The sequence below is a fragment of the Paramisgurnus dabryanus genome, chromosome 17, assembly GCF_030506205.2.
Source record: "Paramisgurnus dabryanus chromosome 17, PD_genome_1.1, whole genome shotgun sequence".
NCBI classification, from domain to species: domain Eukaryota; kingdom Metazoa; phylum Chordata; class Actinopteri; order Cypriniformes; family Cobitidae; genus Paramisgurnus; species Paramisgurnus dabryanus.
Window position 1 is genome coordinate 4,508,060 of NC_133353.1, and position 20,810 is coordinate 4,528,869.

At 39.2% G+C, this 20,810-nt stretch overlaps 1 protein-coding gene across 1 annotated transcript in view; it reads right to left on the reverse strand.

The window, feature by feature from the left end:
* Positions 1-687: 687 nt before the first annotated feature.
* The window catches only part of lrfn5a (leucine rich repeat and fibronectin type III domain containing 5a), a 59,523-nt gene continuing 39,400 nt past the window's right edge, over positions 688-20,810 (reverse strand). The window contains exons 2-3 of the mRNA XM_065253259.2: positions 13,124-14,531; positions 688-2,339 (exon numbers count right to left, since the gene is read on the reverse strand). Of these exons, the coding sequence (XP_065109331.1) occupies positions 1,355-2,339; positions 13,124-14,511 (2,373 nt within the window). The 5' untranslated portion in view covers positions 14,512-14,531 and the 3' untranslated portion in view covers positions 688-1,354. The remainder of the gene's footprint in view (positions 2,340-13,123; positions 14,532-20,810) is intronic.

Here is a 20,810-nt window from a genome sequence, read left to right on the forward strand (position 1 = left end):
TATTTTTTCCTTATAACTACAAAGTGGCCATTTTAAAAAATGCTGTAATAAATTATTTGTGGGATATTTTGAGCTAGAACTTCACATACGCACTGTGGGGACACCAAAGATTTATTTTACATCTTAAAGAAAGTATTGGGAAATGTCCCCTTTGACATTTCAAAGGGGACACAAACCATTAGTCAAAACATCATTGTGAGCTTTCGAATTAAAGATTGTGTAAGTAAAATAATCTGGATTTGTGTACATTTGATGAGAAATATTTAAGTTAACATATAATATAATATATAAGACATACCATCACAATCTCATGGCAATTGTATTGTATGTATGTTTTGTACCATTTGCTTCGCCCTGTGATGTTGGGTTTAGTGTATCATTATTGTGTTGTTTTTCATTTTTCTAATAATTGTAAAAAAACGTAAACTAAATTTTTGTACGATTCACTTCGCACAAGTTCATAGGAATTAGCCAACTCGTAAAATTCGTACAAATTCGGGTGAGGTTATTTTAGACAGGCATCAAAATGCCACCTCATAATGCCTGAAACGTTTTTACTATGAATATCTGGCAACCACAGCTGCCAGTTTTTACTGTAAATTTAACAGGAATTATTACAGGATGGATTACATAGGATGCGTTACACCAAGTCCTTAATTTTTAGCCATTACAATGACACAAGAGAAATAGTTTGATTTTTTTATTATTTTACACAACATAAGAACACAGCAGATGTTGTCTTTCTGTACATGGATTTTTTGTGCCTTCAAACAAAGGCAAAAATTAATGTCACTGAAAAGAAAATGTTTGATTTTAAAAAATATCAATTTAATAACAGGTCCCAGTACCAAGTCTTTATATACTTGTTTTCTATAATATGCAGGAAATGTCATTTCCTTAAATAGAAAGGCTTTTTTGTGAAATCTCTCATGTTTTTTCCATCCACATTACCTAGACAAAGCTTATATCCAGTAAGAGCCCGTAGCAAGAGGACAGAGGAAGGCACCAATGTTTTCCTCTTACCATGATGCTCATTGTAGAGAAGGTGGAGGTGAGTCTTTCTGTACTGATGGTTTGTATGGGTTTGGTAAATCTCAACCACCTTCAAAGGAAGGAGTCCTTCAAGGCAGGCATCTGCATTATTCATGGGTTTCCAGAAAACATAAAAGAAATGATGGCAGATTTGAAGATGGAAACAAAAGAAATGGTGCAAATCTTTCAGGCACATTCACGCATTCATACGCACATTTATATACTGTGAGTGCCTTTGCACGCACACACACACACACAGACAAACGCACATACACAACATGAGAAATCTAGGCACACAGCCTTCAAAACACCAGTCGTACATTCACACTGTGCTTTCCAAAATCCACTCTGAACTGGAAAATGTGGTTTTCTCACTGTCTACATCTGAGTTTGCCATTTGGACTAGCATCCCGTTCACCGACATACTCCGCTTGCAAAACATGTTCCCCAGCTTCTGCGAGCCGATATAGCAGTGATGTTTCGACTGGTTCTCGTTTAAAGAGTACCTGCGTTTGGCCCGCACTCCTTCGACAGGCAGTGTCATATACTTGGATGCGGAGGGGCGTGCCCTCCGTAAGATCGGGGTGTCTTTGAACCGGGCGGAGGGTGCGGGGATAGGACCGGGGAAGGGTAGCAGGGGTTGCTGCAGAGCGGTGGAGTTGTTGCGATTGGTGTTTTGCGTCTCCGCATTAGGTAGCGCTTCCACCTTGGTCTCGGCACCAGCCACCGGAACGGGCTTTGGCGCCGGTTTGCGCTTTGGCTTTAGTGATCCTGAAGAGCCGGGCGTCGCCCAGCTTTGACTTACCAGGGAAGTGGTAGTGGAGCAGTCCAGGACCGAGGTCTCCGAGGTGTGTGTTTGGGAATCTGAAGGTGGAGGAGGTGCAGGACTCTTTTGGTAACCTTCTCCTCCTTCCAAGCTCAAAGCACCTTGTTTAGACACGGAGGGGGTTACGGTACACCCCTGCGCCCCGTTGGTTTGCGAGTGCACGTCGATGACTGACGTCCCTTTGCTAGCACTGCCACTGTTGCACACCTTATAGCGTATCATGAGAATGATGATAAATATCAGGACGGAGGCGACGATTATGCCCCCGATGATGATGATCATGGTGCCGCCCAGAAACTGGGACTGCATGAAGTGGCAGCGCAGATACTCAGACTCCGTGGTGAACTGAACACAGCCGACAACCCGCGTGGCCGTCAGCGAGGTGATGCCGTCGTCATAAATGGCCAGCACACAAAGGTCGTACTGCGTCCCAGCGGCCAGGTTGTTCACCAGGAAGTTTTTGCTCGTTGGGGGAATCATTCTGTTGGGTGAAGGAAAGAGCAGTGTTAGAATTAATCTATATATCGCACAAAAGTTTTAAACGCTCACATGAGATGTTTTTTAGGCAATTCGAAAAGGTGTATTTCGCAAAAACTGCAATGGAAACAGTTTATTCACATTTCGGGTCACCTGATGCAAGTAAGTCACATTAGTGTTATTTTAAGATGATGTGCTATGTACTAAAACCTCCCAGGAACACCTCAATACATGTCTGCTCCCAAGTATAAGAGGCTTTCATTGCCAATAATGCTTGGATAACACTCCTACATGTCTCGTCTTCAGATAACAAAGTAAAACAAATGGAGCAGCTCGCCAAATTGGTTGCGAGACCAGCAGGGTTTCTTTCTGACTGCTACGTGCGGGGCTGCAGACTGCTCACACGTCGGTGCAGTTTACATTCAGGTCCAGTCGGGTTAAAAAAAAATGCCACTGGGTTGGGTCGGACTCTGGTCTAATTTTCTCTGGTTGGTCTCGGGTCGGGTCTTTCTTTTTTTATTATTATTTAAGGACGTCAGGTTTGGGTATAAAGTGATTCGGGTCATTTCGGGTCAAGTAAATTTCTTTGGACCCGAGAAGACATCTACCTCCAAAAAACACCTATACGTTGCCGCTCCAAAGTCTCCTTCGGGTTAAAATAATGCCTAGTGCGGTGGATGTTATCAGGGCTGGCTCTGTAAATCTGGGGGCCCTAAGCAGGATAATTTTAGGGCCCTGCCATGCAGTGAATAATGGAGTATTGCCACCCATGGCTGTAACCAGGGTGTGAGGTCCAGGGGTGTTAAAAGTTAACAAATGCTATCCCACGAGAAAAAAGTGCACTTAAATAAACTTCAAGTAAACTTAGTAAATGTTCTTTTGTGCACTCATTTTGTAGTTAATATATCAAAAATGTGTCTTTAGTACTTCTTAAGATAAACTTAAAGGGGCGGTGAATTTGTCGATTTTATTGTTTTATACTGTTGCCTGATGTCTACTTCTGATGTCCGCGTGGTTTTTACATTCAAAAACATCAAAAACAATAAGTAATAGGCTATTTTGTAACATAGATTAGTGGCTGTGTGGAGAAATGGTTCGTTTGAAGGGGCGGGCCGCATTGAAGACCTGGACGTAAACACCCACTGCTATGATTGGACGGCTTCATTCCCCGTCATTACATGTGGGGAAATGTTTTAAAAACATTAATGTGATAAAAATAGCAGCCGAACACAAATATGTTTGAGCCACAAAAGATTCTGGGTGCTAAATATGATACACATAAATGACAATATGTATATTAAAGTAGAAACAAAACTCGACGTGACTAAATTACCGTATACAACACAGTAAGCGCGCATCAGAATCTAAACTGCGGCTAATAAATCCTTATCAATAACTTTGTATAATTTGATTGTGCTTGTGAGGTTGCTTTTACATTCACGTAATGTTAAATACCACAGTTATATGATAAAAAATAAGCTTTGTTGAGTGTTTGACCTTTCAAACGTAACTCGCCTAAATTACCGTATACAACACAGTAAACGGGCATCAGAATCTAAACTGCGGCTGATAAATCCTTCTTTATAAATAACACTGTATATTTCTACCGTTAAATTACAGTCGTGTTGTTAAGTGGTGTATCTTTATTAATCGTTTAATGTTTTTAGTACATTAAAACAGTCAAACATACGTGTTTAGACACGGATGTTACAACAGACATATCAAGCGATCTCTTCTAACAAAGCAATAGTGAAACACAGTAACTTATATAAAGTAAAATGTCTTACTGTGTATAATGCTGTGTCATTGTTGTCAGATCCAATATAAGTGGTGCTTTTAATCACAGTCTCTCTGCAAATCCAGCATCGACTTCTTTCCAAATAAATCCGTGTACACAAAGTTAACAAACACTCCCCACACGAGCTGGAACTTCTTAAAAAGCAAACTTTTTCCAGGCATTTAATGTTATGTTCCAAGCCTCCGAATTAAAGTATTTAGCTTCTGTGTTGTTCCCACGCGGTTCTTCCACAACCGAAAATGCGTTTCCAGTCTATCATAACAGATCACCGCGTCAAAATAAAAGTCTCTCAGAAAAAAATGTATTTAAAAGTCATTTTGGTTACATTTGTCAATCTTTAAAGACATATTTACTTGTTGAGACACACGTGTGTCACGCGAAGCTGTGGGCGGGACTTCAAAAGTGGTCCTTGTATTTGGCTATGGGGCGGTGCTTCAATTCTACTTTGACGTCATAGATTTCCGAATTCCACACTGGCTTGTTTTACTGGCTTGGTGCCAAAAACGGTTATATTTCAGTAGCACGGACGTTTTCAGTTCTGAAACTTGCAGGATGTTCATTTAAGTATGATGACCTCTTATATAACAAATTATCAAGTTTAAATTGAGTTTTTGATTCACCGCTCCTTTAAGAACATTTAAGTGTACTTAACATTGCTATTTTGAGACACCACTTGATACACTATAAATCTATTTAAGTATTACTGGCATTGTATACTTTTCCATTGAAGTACTACTCAAGTAGAACCACATACCTTTTATTAGTATATTTGTAGTGCACAACTTTTACAAAATATGTATTTAAATGTAGTTTTAGTATATTCAAGTATACTTTATTTTTACTTGGGATCTTTTGTATTCTGTCTGAACCTTTTTGCCATTTTACACTTCAGATACACACTCTGTCTATATGTTTTGGGGGTGGACATTGTTATATTATACCCAATTTATCGTACAATTTGTAAATATTTAATAATGTATTTATTTTCATGCAACAATGCTTATTAAAGCATTATATTAATCATTTTATGAAGCAATATTAGGCAGTATAAACAAGAACTTTGTTTAGTGCTCTTATCAATGTTTTTAGCATGACTTTGTTAAATGCTAGCTCCTAAACTGAATATAATAACATAGCCTTTCTTCATACCCAATGCTTACATTTTTGACATATTTGATTAAAACCCAACTGTTCAACAACTTTGAACCAGTGTTATTTTTTACAGATTTTTTAGTGTTTAAAGCATTTTCACATACATAATCATGACGATTATTGCGTGTGTCTTAATGAATGTAGTATCGTGTCAGCAATAACCCGCACACGCTGAATTATGCGCAATTTGATCACTGTTTAGGTGCTGGTCACCCCGTGTTGCCAGATATTAGTACGAAAACAAAAAAATATTCCATACAGAAAAAAATACGTTCAGACCTTATCTTTCAAACATAAATCAGAAACATCGCTAACACTAACCAGCACATTCTCACTTTATAAATTTCCCAAAGTGTCACATTAATTGCTAAAACTTTGAACACTACGTCTTAAGAGGACTTGGGATCTGGCACAACTACGAATGCTGCACCCACTGCCGCCAGTGTCTCACAGTCTCCGTCATTTTACGCAAAACTGAGTAAACTGTCTAAACTTAATTATATATGTGGATGCCAATATGAATAGTTTAAAATTACTAATTAGTCATTCAGAGAACTTCAAATTTTATTTCCTTATAAGAATAAACTGCGGCGATGCTGGGGAAAACCATCTGTAGTTAGGTGGCCCCCTAGTGGTGGGGGGCCAAAGCAGACGCTTAGTTCGCTTATAAGGAGAGCCGGCTCTGGATGTGATATTAATAAAGTTACCAACATCAGTCGACATGATGTTTGAAATGACTTATTGCAAGAAGAAAAACTATGTTTTAGTCGCATATCATTGGTTAATGGAAATGCCGTCATTTTGCAATAGTCTTTGTCGACATTTAAAAAAATAACGCTAGAGTTTTGCGCAATTCTGCATTGGAAACACAGTTACTGTATACACATTAATTTAACACAGGTAAATTAGCTCAGTGTAGTAGTTGATACGATTTAGCTATGATTTGAACTAAGGTTATTTACGTTGTTTTATTTTTATTTTGCTTGTATCAGAAATATATGTATCAGGAAGTCGACTAAAAATTTGTGTATGTTGTTGCCACTGAAACCATCTAGAATTGTTTAGTGTAAACTGTTGGGAGAAGCATTTCATTACATGCACTACTGTGTATGGTCGTGTAAGATACCAATAAATCTTCCAACTTGTACAATCCACATTTAAAAACTTTACTCTGTTGTACAGCAAACTCAGACCTGTGCATGTGGATGCATTATTCAACTCTTGGTTCAGTCTGATCTCTTATTAGTACTATGTTTACTCTTCTTAAGGCATGTTTAATCATGTCATCAAGTGCGTAAGACCGAAACGACATTAAATTCGCTTCACTGCTGTATACCTGCAGAAACCCAGAGTCTGCTGTTACTCTGAAAGAGGTTCGCTATGGACGTCAACAATAGCGTCTCTTATCATTCTTTCCCATGTGCCTCACCTGCCTTCTTCACAGCCTGACAAACATTTAGCCCATTCAGTCTGCTGAAAGGGCATTCTGTGATTTCCTGTGCAAACCCGCTGGATTTGGAGCACAAAGGCTCTCAGTGGAAACGGGCTCGTGCTCTTCGCCCCGGCCGATTAGAGCGTTTCAGTGCACTGGTTGATAGCGTTCGCCACCATCCATACAAATGAATCATGGGAGGATTTTAATTGCAGGGATGTAACACGAAGTGTGTTTAATGGTGTTAAGAGGTTAGATGGTTAGGTCATGTTTCACAAAATGGCTGGTAATATTAGCATTTATCTACCATTATTCTGTTCTGTTTGCCGGTGCAAGTACTAATTTAATGCTTTTATAACGGTATACTGTATCACTATCAGTGGAATCCCATACGGCAAAAAGTACAAACAGTAGTGGGAAAACAATTAGGCAACCGTGTTACCATTAGATGTGTTGTTTTGGCAATTTTAAAGTGATCATATATAATTATTTCTCAGTGTCTTTTTTTAAAATGCAACCAGAAAATACAGGATATGTATGTAGTATTAAAAACAGTATAAAGTATAAGCTGAAGTGTCAAGTATTCAGGTTAAACTCCACTTTCACTTGAGCAATAGCAGGCAGCTGCAAGATCTCTTAAACCTAAAATAAATGAAATCCTAATTTCTAATCAAATTACTTAAGGACTTCAAAAAAGCTCAAGATGTGTTTCGTGCCAAGAGAGGTCACACTAAATACTGACTGATGCCTGAAGAAGACATTTAGTTATGAAAATTGTTTATTTTTTAATGGTGTGCACATACACTCACCTAAAGGATTATTAGGAACACCATACTAAAACTGTGTTTGGCCTCCTTTCCCTTCAGAACTGCTTTAATTCTACGTGGCATTGATTCAACAAGCTGCTGAAAGCATTCTTTAGAAATGTTGGCCCATATTGATAGGATAGCATCTTGCAGTTGATGGAGATTTGTGGGATGCACATTCAGGACAGGAAGCTCCCGTTCCACCACATCCCAAAGATGCTCTATTGGGTTGAGATCTGGTGACTGTGGGGGTCATTTTAGTACAGTGAACTCATTGTCATGTTCAAGAAACCAAATTGAAATAATTCGAGCTTTGTGCATTATCCTGCTGAAAGTAGCAATCAGAGGATGTGTACATGGTGGTCATAAAAGGATGGACATGGTAAGAAACAATGCTCAGGTAGGCCGTGGCATTTAAACGATTCCAAGTGGGCACTAAGGGGCCTAAAGTGTGCCAAGAAAACATCCCCCACACCATTACACCACCACCACCACCAGCCTGCACAGTGGTAACAAGGCATGATGGATCCATGTTCTCATTCTGTTTACGCCAAATTCTGACTCTACCATCTGAATGTCTCAACAGAAATCGAGACTCATCAGACCAGGCAACATTATTTCAATCTTCAACCGTCCAATTTTGGTGAGCTTGTGCAAATTGTAGCCTCTTTTTCATATTTGTAGTTTAGATGAGTGGTACCCGGTGGGGTCTTCTGCTGTTGTAGCCCATCCGCCTCAAGGTTGTGCGTGTTGTGGCTTCACAAATGCTTTGCTGCATACCTCGGTTGTAACGAGTGGTTATTTCAGTCAAAGTTGCTCTTCTATCAGCTTGAATCAGTCGGTCCATTCTCCTCTGACCTCTAGCATCAACAAGGCATTTTCGCCCACAGGACTGGCGGATAACCATTCTTTGTAAACCATAGAAATTGTTGTGCGTGAAAATCCCAGTAACTGAGCAGATTGTGAAATACTCAGACCAGCCCGTCTGGTACCAACAACCATGCCACGCTCAAAACTGCTTAAATCACCTTTCTTTCCCATTCTGACATTCAGTTTGGAGGTCAGGAGATTGTCTTGAAAAGGACCACACCCCTAAATGCATTGAAGCAACTGCCATGTGATTGGTTGATTAGATAATTGCATTAATGAGAAATAATACAGGTGTTCCTAATAATCCTTTAGGTGAGTGTTTTTCCTGTATTTCTGTTTGTATTTTAAAAAAAGAGTGAAAAATAAATATGGATGGACATTAAAACTTTGCTAAAACAACAAAGCTGGTGGTGGTGGCCTAAGACTTTTGCACATTACTGTATATTTTCAAATATTATTATAAATATTTCACAACATACAAATTTACATTTTATACATATTTTATACAAACGTTTATACTTATACTATAAAATATATATTTTTTGCCTTACTGATGGTAAAATTAGAAATGTATTTGTTGCCCCTAAACTACATTTTGAAATATGTTAATATATAGGTTGAAGGTTGAAACTAAATATATTTTCAAATTCAAAAATATATTTATTAAAGCTTTACTTTCTACAAAACCTATATTTAAAACATATTTTTGCCCAGATAAATGTATTTTTTGCCTTATGGAATGAGTGAGACTTGTATTCTCTCATTTATAGACGCTTTAGTGTTATATATAGCAACTAATTAGCAGCACTGACAGAGATTCATTTGCATCACATATAGGTGTTAAGTGAACATATGCAATGACATGATGTCTCTGTGAAAACCCAGCTAAAGTCATTTTCTAGCGATTTAATATTTTTTAATCATCCTACATAATGCAATGAACACACTGTGAATATATAAACTTGATATCTTCCATGTCACAGAATGAAATCAATCAATTGAGATTAAATGTTGGTGCTCCTTTAGCCTGGATCTCACATACAGGCTCGCATTTTTGTAAAAATGTATAGATTGAATGCACTGTTGGTTACTTTGAAAATAAGATCTGCCAGATGCATAAATGTCAAATGACACAGTAGTCCTTTAATTTGATAGCAACATGGGGCTCTAGCTAAACAGGTCAATATCTATATCTAGTCTTTCTGCAAGCTTCATTTTCATCATTTCAAAAAGAGCTTCCCACACAAGTGCTTGGTTCACAAATGACAAGGTAATGGCTTTACCGCAGTGCTGTGGGTTTGACTGAACAGAGACACACGGCCAGTGTGTGCTATTGTGATTAGTGGCTCATTTACAGTGGCCCATTGAGATAAAGTAACCCAAAAATGATCCTCTGTTTGATTCCCCCAAGCATGTCTGAATAGAGCGTAATTATGAGAATATATCAGGGCAAATGAAAGGGAACAATGTTCGTGATAGCGGCCGGCCGGCACGTGCAGCGGTTCTGAATATTATCGCTGCTGTAAACTACGGTAATTATTTCATTTTACAGTTTTATGAGCTGTAAGTAGACACTTCTGCTAATGATAATCAGAGGTCTTGAGATTTGATTCAGTCCTCTGGAAATGATCAACCGCGATATACTAAAGCTCCAATACAGAGCAAATTACACAAACAGCCTAATGTTTCAATTACTTAAAATGTGATTTCTGCACTCTTTGCATCATAAAATGCAATGAAGAATAATGATCTTAAACATTCAACATGTCTGTAGCCGAAGCTCAACTGGTGGAGCGCTGCATTAGCAGCGCAAATGCTTTTGGGTCAGATTCCCAGGAAAACAAGCAATTCATACTTTAAATGCACTGTAAGTCGATTTAGATAAAAGCACTTGTAAACATTTCCTGAACACTCCCCCAAGCTTTTAATTGGTCAGACAAATGGATAGCCCCACCCTGTTTCAGTCTAATCAGAGTTTACAAACATTGTTATGCTAATTACACAAGTTACACTAATTGTTAAAGTATTGTTTATGCTAATTGGGGAACAACTTATAAATGACTCACTTATATAAAGCTGTCACTGCATATTAACCCTGGATGGGTATTTTATAGAACGACAGCCACAGCTGAGAATTAAAAAAAAAAAAAACGGCGGGCATTAATATCTTTGTACAAGTTGTGAAGCAAAAATATATTTAGTATATGAACGCAAAAGCAATTTCACACGCAACAGTTTCTAAAGCACCACAGCATTACTTGCTAAAAAGAAAATTAGAAATGGATTTCAGTTCTATGCTTTTACTCGGACAAAGTGCACACAACTGATCCATCACTGCTGATTCATCTGGGTGTTAATGCACTGGTTATAAGATCCCTTTCAGGATTGACCCATTTAACACCTAATGGTTGTAACCTTGTCTTTATTTTTGTAAAGACAATCCAATCAATTCGATTTAACACTTCCAAAAAGGTTATGAATGTCATCTAGTGCACCATTCATATAATCACAGTAATTTAAAGGAATAGTTCACCCCAAAATGAAAATGTTGATACAAACTTGCTTGAATTTCTTTCTTCTGATGTTTGTAACTAAACCGATCATGAGCCCCATTCACTTTCATACAGTAGTATCAAAAAAGAATAATATGGAAGTGAATGGTGCTTCGGTTTGGTTACAAACATTCATCAAAATGTGTTCATCAGAACAGAGACATTTATACAGGTTTGTAACAACATGTAACACTTTCTTTTAAGGTGTCTTTGTTACACATGTTACATGTAATTATTATAGTAATAACAGTTAATTATGCATAATTACATGCAACTAATCCTAAACCAAACCCTAATCCTAACCCCAACCCTACAGTAAGTACATGTTGTTGATGATTATTACTTAGTACTTAAATATATAATTACAATGTAACAGTGACGCCTTAAAAGTGCAACTGAAAATTATGACCGAATTTTCATTTTTTCAACTATCTCTTTAATGATTTGTGTATATTGTGCAGTTTACAAAATGCCTGGTTATTTTCAACCCAGCATTGGGTCAAAAAGGGACGAGCCCAGCCTTTGGGTTAAATTAACCCAATAAATGTTGTTATTTGACCCAACAATTCAGCATTTTGGTTTGAAGCAGCCCTGGGGGTGCTTTTTACAAACCAAGGGGCTGGGTTCACCCCCACCATGTTTTAGAGAGAATATTTTACAAGGCTGCCTAATGATCAGTTGCAACTAATCGTTTGCAGAATAAAAGTTTTGTTTACGTTTATGTGGGTGTACTGTGTATAATAAATATGTAAATGTATGTGCATGTGTATATTTATATAACACACACACACATGCATGTATATATTTAAGAAAATGCATACAGTACTGTGCATAAGTCATAGGCCACCATGCCAGAATTTGATTTGTTGTTTTTGCAATGTTATAGTGATCATATACACTCACCTAAAGGATTATTAGGAATACCTGTTCAATTTCTCATTAATGCAATGGTTTAATGGTGTGGGGGATGTTTTCTTGGCATACTTTAGGCCCCTTAGTGCCAATTGGGCATAGTTTAAATGCCATGGCCTACCTGAGCATTGTGTCTGACCACGTCAATCCCTTTATGATCATGATGTACTCATCCTCTGATAGCTACTTCCAGCAGGATAATGCACCATGTCACAAAGCTCGAATCATTTCAAAATGGTTTCTTGAACATGACGATGAGTTCACTTTACTAAAATGGCCCCCACAGTCACCAGATCTCAACCCAATAGGGCATCTTTGGGATGTGGTGTACCTGGATGTGCATCCCACAAATCTCCATCAACTGCAAGATGCTATCCTATTAATTTGGGCCAACATTTCTAAAAAATGCTTTCAGCACCTTGATAAATCAATGCCACGTAGAATTAAGGCAGTTCTGAAGGCGAAAGGGGGTCAAAGACAGTATTAGTATGGTGTTCCTAATAATCCTTTAGGTGAGTGTATAATTGTTTCTCAGTCTCTTTAATAAAATACATCCAGAAAATACAGGAAATGTGTATATAGTATTAAAAACTGTATAAAATGTAAACTGATGTGTCAAGTTTTTCGGGTAAACTCCCCTTCCACTTGAGCAATAGCAGGAAACTGCAGAATCTCTTAAACCTAAAATAAATAAAATTAAATCCTAATTTCTAATTTTAAAGAAATTTGTCTTTTTACTTCATTCTGCTTAAAAACACAATAAATATTTGTAAATATAAACATTTACATGCATGTGCGTGTGTTTATATAAACATAATTATTATACACAGTACACCCACATATATTGTTTAAACAAAAACTTTTATTCTGTAAACGATTAGTTGCAACTGATCATTAGGAAACCTTTTGTAATATCTGTGATATCTGATCAGGTGTGAAACATAAAGCGGTGACTTCTTATTCAAGGGTGCACCATGCGAAGCTCGTCAAAACATGTATTTAGCCAGTGTGTGGCTCGTCAGGTCAAAACGTTTTCAGCGCGTCATATGAACCTATATGCAAAAGTCTATCGGAAATGGTTTGCAAGAAAACCAGTATCGTGCTAACTTCCGGGTTGGCCTACAAAAATATGCCAATTTTGCGACACTCTCTATGCACCATGCAAGTACAAAAGTACCGCCCCAGTGACAACTTTGTACCTTCTTGTACCTTTTAGGAATAACTGTGAACTTTAGCTTTGAACTTTAAAAAGGAGGTTATTCTCACCTGTAAACAAGAGAGTCATCATAACTTCCATTATATTGAATCTGAAACATGCGTATTCCAGGTATATTCCTCTGGAAGTTAAATTTGATGAGCGCAGTGGATGACGTGGCTTCCGCTATAACCACCCTCTTATCCGGACTGGTCTTGGCATCGCCCGTGTGGTTGCTGCCGTTTGCTCCAGCCCTTGTAGAAGTGGAGATGTCTGAAGAGCCTGGGTCAGGCTCTTGGATGTTGTTGGTGCTGTTGCTAATGTGTGGAAGTTTGATGATGACCAGCTCCACAGTCTGATGGGCTTCCCCGGCGGGGTTCGAGGAGATGCAAGTGAAAGATCCCGTGTCCTTTACCGTGCTTATCAGGATGTCAAGCGTGCCGTTGTTGTAAACCAACGTACGTGACGTGTTTGAAACTAACTTCCCGTCGGGAGATATCCAGTGGATGGCAGGTTCTGGGTCTCCTCTGGCTTTACACTTTAACGCAACTCGCTGGCCCTCCAGAACCCTCATCTCGTGAGAGTGCCGGGTGATGAGAGGCGGCTCACAGAGAAACTCTTCCTCGGAGATGGACCAGAAGTAACGGCCAGAGAGGTGCGAGGGCGAGGCACAGGTCTCCAAGTCGTCCTCGCGATTGAGTCGTCTGAGCCACAGAAGCTCGCAGTTGCAGTGTAGAGGATTTCCTCCAAAGCTCAGGGCAAAAGAAGAGGAGCTCATCATACCGGACGTGGCCAAAACCTGTGCCCGCTGGAAAAGCGGGTCCGGCGGTAGTTTCTGGAGCTTGTTGGAGGTCACGTCCAACCGATTGAGCTTCTGAAGGAGGGAGAACGTTCCCTCAGGAATGTAGTCAATCATGTTGTGGTCCAAGCTGAGAGTGTGTAGGCTGATCATCCTCTGAATGGCCTCCCACGGGATTGTTTCCAGGTTGTTGTAGGATAAGTCCAGTTCTTCTAGCGCTAAAAGGTCATTAAAGGCTCCCATGTGGATGAGGGTCAGTTGGTTGTTGTTTAGAATCAGGTGATGCAGTTTGGACATGCCACTGAAGGTGTCGTTGGCTATTCGGGTCAACCGATTGTGGTCGAGATGCAAGGCTCGTAGGTTTTCGAGGTCTGCGAATGCGTGTGGGGTGATGAAGCTTATTGTATTCCTCGACAATGTAAGATCCACCAGCTTGGTCATGTTGCCCAAGTCTTTTCGTTTCACACTGGTTACAAAGTTATCGGCTAGCCGGAGCTCCACGGTGTGCCTGTCGATGTTGGGCGGGACAAAGAGCAGCCCTTTTTTGGCACAGAGAGTTGCGAGGTTGGGGGAGAGAACTTGACAGACACAGCGCTTCGGACAGATCTGGGCCTTCACTGCCATTCCGAAAACCAACAGGCAGACAAGCAGTTTTTCCATTGTAAATCAGGTTCTTACGCCTAGAAAAAAAGAAAAAAAGGATGTGATTATAATATTGTTGTGTCTTTATTTGGTCAAAACACTATTGCATTTGTTCATGCTTAATAAATAACTGTAATCAGGGATGTCAGAACACATGTACAGCATGCTATGACTGTCCTGCACTTATTTCAAGAATTGGGAACAGATCCTGCACCAAAAAAAATCAGATATAAAAATATCACATTTATAAGAGATGAGCACTTGCAGAAACATTCCAAGCATAAAATCTGTGTTGCCAGATCCTGATCTCACAAAAAAAATAAATCATCTTTAAAATATAAAATGTATAAACGTTTCTATTTGTCTCATGAATGATGGAGAAATATTTCTATACATTTTATTGATTTGAGCATAATCAATGATTTTTAAACATTTTCTAAAAAAAATACATTTAAAAATGTATTGCATATACAACTGGACTCATGTGTGCGCACACACACAAAAAGCAATTGGGAAAGGAAACAAAAATGCATTTACATATTAGAGCAAATGCAAAACAATCTATAGGGATTTACATAATGACATAACATATAAAGTGCAGGAAAAACAAGAAGGGAGGGGAACAGCGGTTATTAGTATGTCACATTTCATTGCAATATTCTGGAAAAATAGTTACAATAAATAAATAACCCTGACCATATATATATATATAACCAAATTTTAAAAGCTATCCTACTGTACATTTAGCGGACATAGCAACACTGCTCAAAATAGATCAATGTGGTCTCTAAGGAACATGCATTAATTTCAGTCAAAGCATAACATAACACACATGAACAATTTTAAAACACCTTAGTTTGTCAGAGGTAGAGATTAAGAACATCATACGACACTCAATATGCTCCTTTCGTTTCAGATTTTAAGTGTTTTAACATCTTCCTCCTATCTCCTCTGGTTTAAACACATCTCTTAAAGGTGTGACTCACTGTATAGTCCTTCACTTTGCATACGAACTGTGTGGGAGTGCAGAAGAGATGTTTCATAATGTGTGTGTGTGTGTGTGGGGGGTGGACACTTTTGCGAGACCCTGATAGAAAGAGGGCAACAGTATTATATTTAATTATATAATTGACTGCATTAAAGCTCAGACATCATTAAGAATCTGACATCGGACTATGAAATCACAAGGGCGCACCAAGAGCACTTCTAAGTATCAGACCTGAAATTATCAGAGCATGTACTGTACGACTCATCTGACTGATAGATTACATCATTTTGTAGAGAGAGGTTCAATTCCTGTACAATTACGGCAAAGTCAATCATGCCAGGCTCCAAAAATGACAAAAAGCAACATGAAAATAGCAGGTGCACTACATTACAAATGATTGTACAGCTCTTGGTAAAAAAAACTGAATTAAATGTTGTTGATATGTCAGTGATGAAATCTCATCCAAGATGTTACAGATTTTAAGAAATAATGCCAAATATGATTACAATGTGCCAGTAAGCAATGGTGCTTTTATGGTGTCATTTATGAACTTGGACAGATTTACCAAACAACAATCTTTGAAACAACATGAGCTTTAGAAAACAATGTCAATTTGGACTCTTAAAGGAAAACACCACCGTTTTTCAATATTTTACTATATTCTTACCTCAACTTAGATTAATTAATACATACCTATTTTTTTCAGTGCATGCACTTAATCTCTGTACAGCCCGTCATGAATGTGTTAGCATTTAGCCTAACCCCATTCATTCCTTAGGATCCAAACAGGGATGAATTTAGAAACCACCAAACACTTCCATGTTTTCCCTATTTAAAGGGAAAATGAGTTACACGAGTAAGTAAGGTGGCACAAAATAAAACTTTTGTTTGGAGCCATAGGAATGAATGGGGCTAGGCTAAATGCTAACACATTCATGACGGGCTGTACAAAGTTTAAGTGCATGCACTGGAAAAAGATAGTATGAATTTATTTTGTCTAAGTTGAGGTAAGAACATAGTAAAATATTGGAAAAGGGTGGTGTTTTCCTTTAAATGGCACATATTATGCAAAATCCACTTTTACAAGGTGTTTGGACATAAATTTGTGTTACCACCCTACAATGAAAACAATCCACCCACTCCTCCTTTTTTTAATCCCCATTAAATTAGAGCAGTCTCATTAGGCATGCCGTTTTGATTCTCTTGTTAATGTGATGTCACACTAACAAAGCCCCGCCCACAGCCACTGACTCACTGGTTAATTTTACCCAAAAGCTTTTCTTAGGGCACACCACACGCGTTTTAATAGCTTGGAAACGCAAGGCGCACCGCACTGCATTTTTTTGTCGTTTTATATTGCTAGGCAACCACCTAGGCAGCTGTCCTGTCAGTCAAATATTAAAGGTTGAGCACTCTTTTTGGTGTTAACTGTCATATTAGCAGCATCCTTAAAAAGAGGACATTTGCTCTGACCTTGTTCGAGGGTGAGAGGTGCACAAACACACAGGAGAAAGTGACTGCAGTCAGGTTTTTCCAAGCAACTGTAAACTTTCGAAAACGGAAAGCCCGCCTCTCCCCTCATTCGATTGGACAATGGAAAAACACAAATGACGTCTGGCTTATCCACTCTGAGCGCTCCTTCCAAAACGCGTGGTGTGGCAGACGACAAAAAACGCTAATCATTCAAAAAAGGCGCCTGCAACTGCCATAAACGCGTTTGGTGTGATCGCCCCCCTTAATGTGTTTGTTAACACGTTGTAGTACTCACGCATCTAAAGATACTATTGTCTCAGACTGTATTCATAGGAATTCAATCTATTTTTAACCTAAAGCAGTAGCTAATTTGCATTTAAAGGTACACACATGCATTTTGGAAATATGCTATAACAAATGATCTGTGGTGTATTTTGAGCTGAAACTTCACAGACACATTCTAGGCACACCTGAGACTTATATTACATCTTGTAAAAATGGGCATGATTTTTAGCTGAACTATTTCTTTAAATATGAAGGATGACTCATTATATAACCTCAAGACACAGAAAAATTACAGGTGTGAAATGAAAGTAATTCTGCCATCCAATCACACAGTGCATTGAAAGATCATGTACTTTACCACACTGTAAGTCTTCACTATTGATTTTCAGTCCACCCTGTGGATAGAGTTAAGCACCGGGATATGAGTGAGAGAGAGGAAAGACAAAGCTAAAGAAAGATACTCAGAAATGTGATACTGTCTGAACAATATGTTGAGAGTGTGACTCATGCCACTAGATGTGATTCACGAGCTATGGATCTGATTCATGAGCTCTAGGTCTGATTTACAAGCTATGGATCTGATTCACAAGTTCTAGATCTGATTTACAATGCTGATTCATGAGCTAGGTTTGATTTAAAACCTATGGATCTGATTAACGAACTCTTGATCTGATACATGAGCTCTAGGTCTGATTTACAAACTTTGGATCTGATGCATGAGCTCTGGGTCTGGATATGATTCACAAACTATGGATCTGATTGACAATCCCTGGATCTGATGCATGAGTTCTTGGTCTGATTGACAAACTCTGAATCCAACTTACAAACTCTGGATCTGATGCATTAGTTCTAGGTCTGATTGACAACCTCTCGATCTATGGCCTAGTTTACACTGCAAATCTTGATGCCCAATTCAGATTTTTTGCCTATATCCGATTTTTTTTACTGTGCGTTTACACGTTCTTTCAATTGCGACGCATATCCGATTTGCGTGTTTACACTTGCCATACGTCTGAAACATTGCGCATGCGCAATAGGGTTTATGCGCTGCACACTAGCCAAAATGGACGAAGCCATTATATGCTTGATGGTAGCTCTGCGATATTTGCGAAGTTCGCAAAACCTAACCCTAACATAACCCTAACCCAACCCTAACCCTCCCCTGAAATGATGTCCATTTGCTGGTAGAATTGGAATGTTATTCTCCCATTGCCACTTTTATTGTTGTGGTCTTTTACCTCCTTGTATTTCGATTTCAGGGACTTTATTTTTCTCTGACACTGCAGCCGGGACGTTTTAAACCCTGCTCCGCCATTGCAGCCGAAATATCCTCAAATACAGATTTGTTTCTGTACAAACCTTGAATTTTCTGCTGAACCGACTCTTCTCCCCACAGGGAGATTAGGCATATAACTTCAGCCGTCGACCACTGCCCTGTATTTTCGTCCTCCATGCTTCCTGCGTTGTTGTTTTTTTACCGCCTCCACCACGTGCTTCCAGTCGCGGAGAAGTACTAAATTGTCGCGGTTTTAATGACGTATAGAACGCATTGCTTCAGAAAATCCGATCTGCCCGTTTACACGACAGTCGCATTGGCACATATCTGATTTATATCTGATTTATTTCCACATTTGAATGAGGCCTGAAACCGATCTCGAAATATCCGAAGGTATGCGTTTTTTTCGTGTTTACACGGCCACAGAACACATCCGATCTGTGTCACATATAAGCAAAAAATCGGAATTGGGTCACATTTCACTGACAGTGTAAACGAGGCCTAATTGACAACCTCTGGATCTGATGCATGAGCTCTTGGTCTGATTGACAACCTCTAAATCTAATTGACTAACTCTGGATCTGATTCACAAGCTAGGTCTGATTTACAAGCTGTGTATCTGATTCACAAGCTCTGAACTGATTTATGAGTGCCTAAAAGGTCTGATTTACGCAATATGGATCTGATTCACAAACTATGGATCTGATTGACAATCTCTAGATCTGATGCATGAGTTCTAGGTCTGATTGACAAACTCTGGATCCAACTTACAAACTCTGTATCTGATTCACAAGCTAGGTCTGATTTACAAGCTATGGATCTGATTCACAAGCTCTGAACTGATTTATGAGTGCTAGGTCTGATTTACGCGATATGGATCTGATTCACAAACTACAGATCTGATTGACAAACTTGGATCTGATTGACAAACTTGGATCTGATGCATGAGCTCTAGGTCTGATTGACAACCTCTGGATCTAATTGACAAACTCTGGATCTGATTCCCAAGCTAGGTCTGATTTACAAGCTGTGGATCTGATTCACAAGCTCTGAACTGATTTATGAGTGATAGGTCTGATTTACGCAATATGGATCTGATTCACAAACTACAGATCTGATTGACAAACTTGGATCTGAATGACAAACTTGGGGCTATGTTTACACGTGGGCGGTTATTTTCATAAACGAACATTTCAACCTCTCCGGTTTCAAAAATAATATCGTGCACACATGTCTGTTTTCAGAAAAGTGTTTATTTACACATACCCGTGCATATTTGCCGTCAAGAGACGCTCAAGCCCACGTAAGCCAATCACTGGCAGCGCTGGTGGTGACGTGAACTGGTTCTTCATGTTGGAGGGAGGAGTTGTTGCAGTAGGTGATTGATGACGTCAACGTACAGCGAGAGCGAGTTGAGGAATCACACGTAGAGGTCTAATTTCGAATCGCTCTCGCGGTACTTTGACATCATCCGTTGCAGAGCCGCATGAAGTCAAACACGCGTAAAATTGCTGACCTCAGAGCACTCGTCTCTGCTCCTCGACATAATGGAGCAGCTGTATTTGCAAATACAAACACACGAAACGAGTTTGCACGAACATAAATGTGATCTTGGAAGCGTTCAGAGTAGCAGTCACATGTAAACATGGGTCGCACTTTTGACGTAGGTGCGAGCTCTGGCGCATACTCTGTGACGTTGCCTGCTTAAACATCCGTTTGTCTCACTTTACATGCAACCGTGCAACCGAAGATTTTCAAGATCTCCACTCTGCCCGGAGTTCTTAGAAACAATCGGTTTCAGAGGCGAGTTCTCCGTTTGCGTGTAAACGAGGGGCACAAACGAAGGTAAATCTCTCAGTTTTTAAAAATAACCATGTACGTGTAAACAGAGCCTGGATCTGATACATGAGCTCTAGGTCTGATTGACAACCTCTGAATCTAATTGACTAACTCTGGATCTGATTCACAAGCTAGGTCTGATTTACAAGCTATGGATCTGATTCACAAGCTCTGAACTGATTTATGAGTGCCCAAAAGGTCTGATTTACACGATATGGATCTGATTTACAAACTACGGATCTGATTGACATTCTCTAGATCTGATGCAGGAGCTTTAGGTCTGATTGACAAACTCTGGATCCAACTTACAAACTCTGAATCCACTCTTGATTCACAAGCTAGGTCTGATTTACAAGCTATGGATCTGATTCACAAGCTCTGAACTGATTTATGAGTGCAGGTCTGATTTACGCGATATGGATCGGATTCACAAACTACGGATCTGATTCACAAACT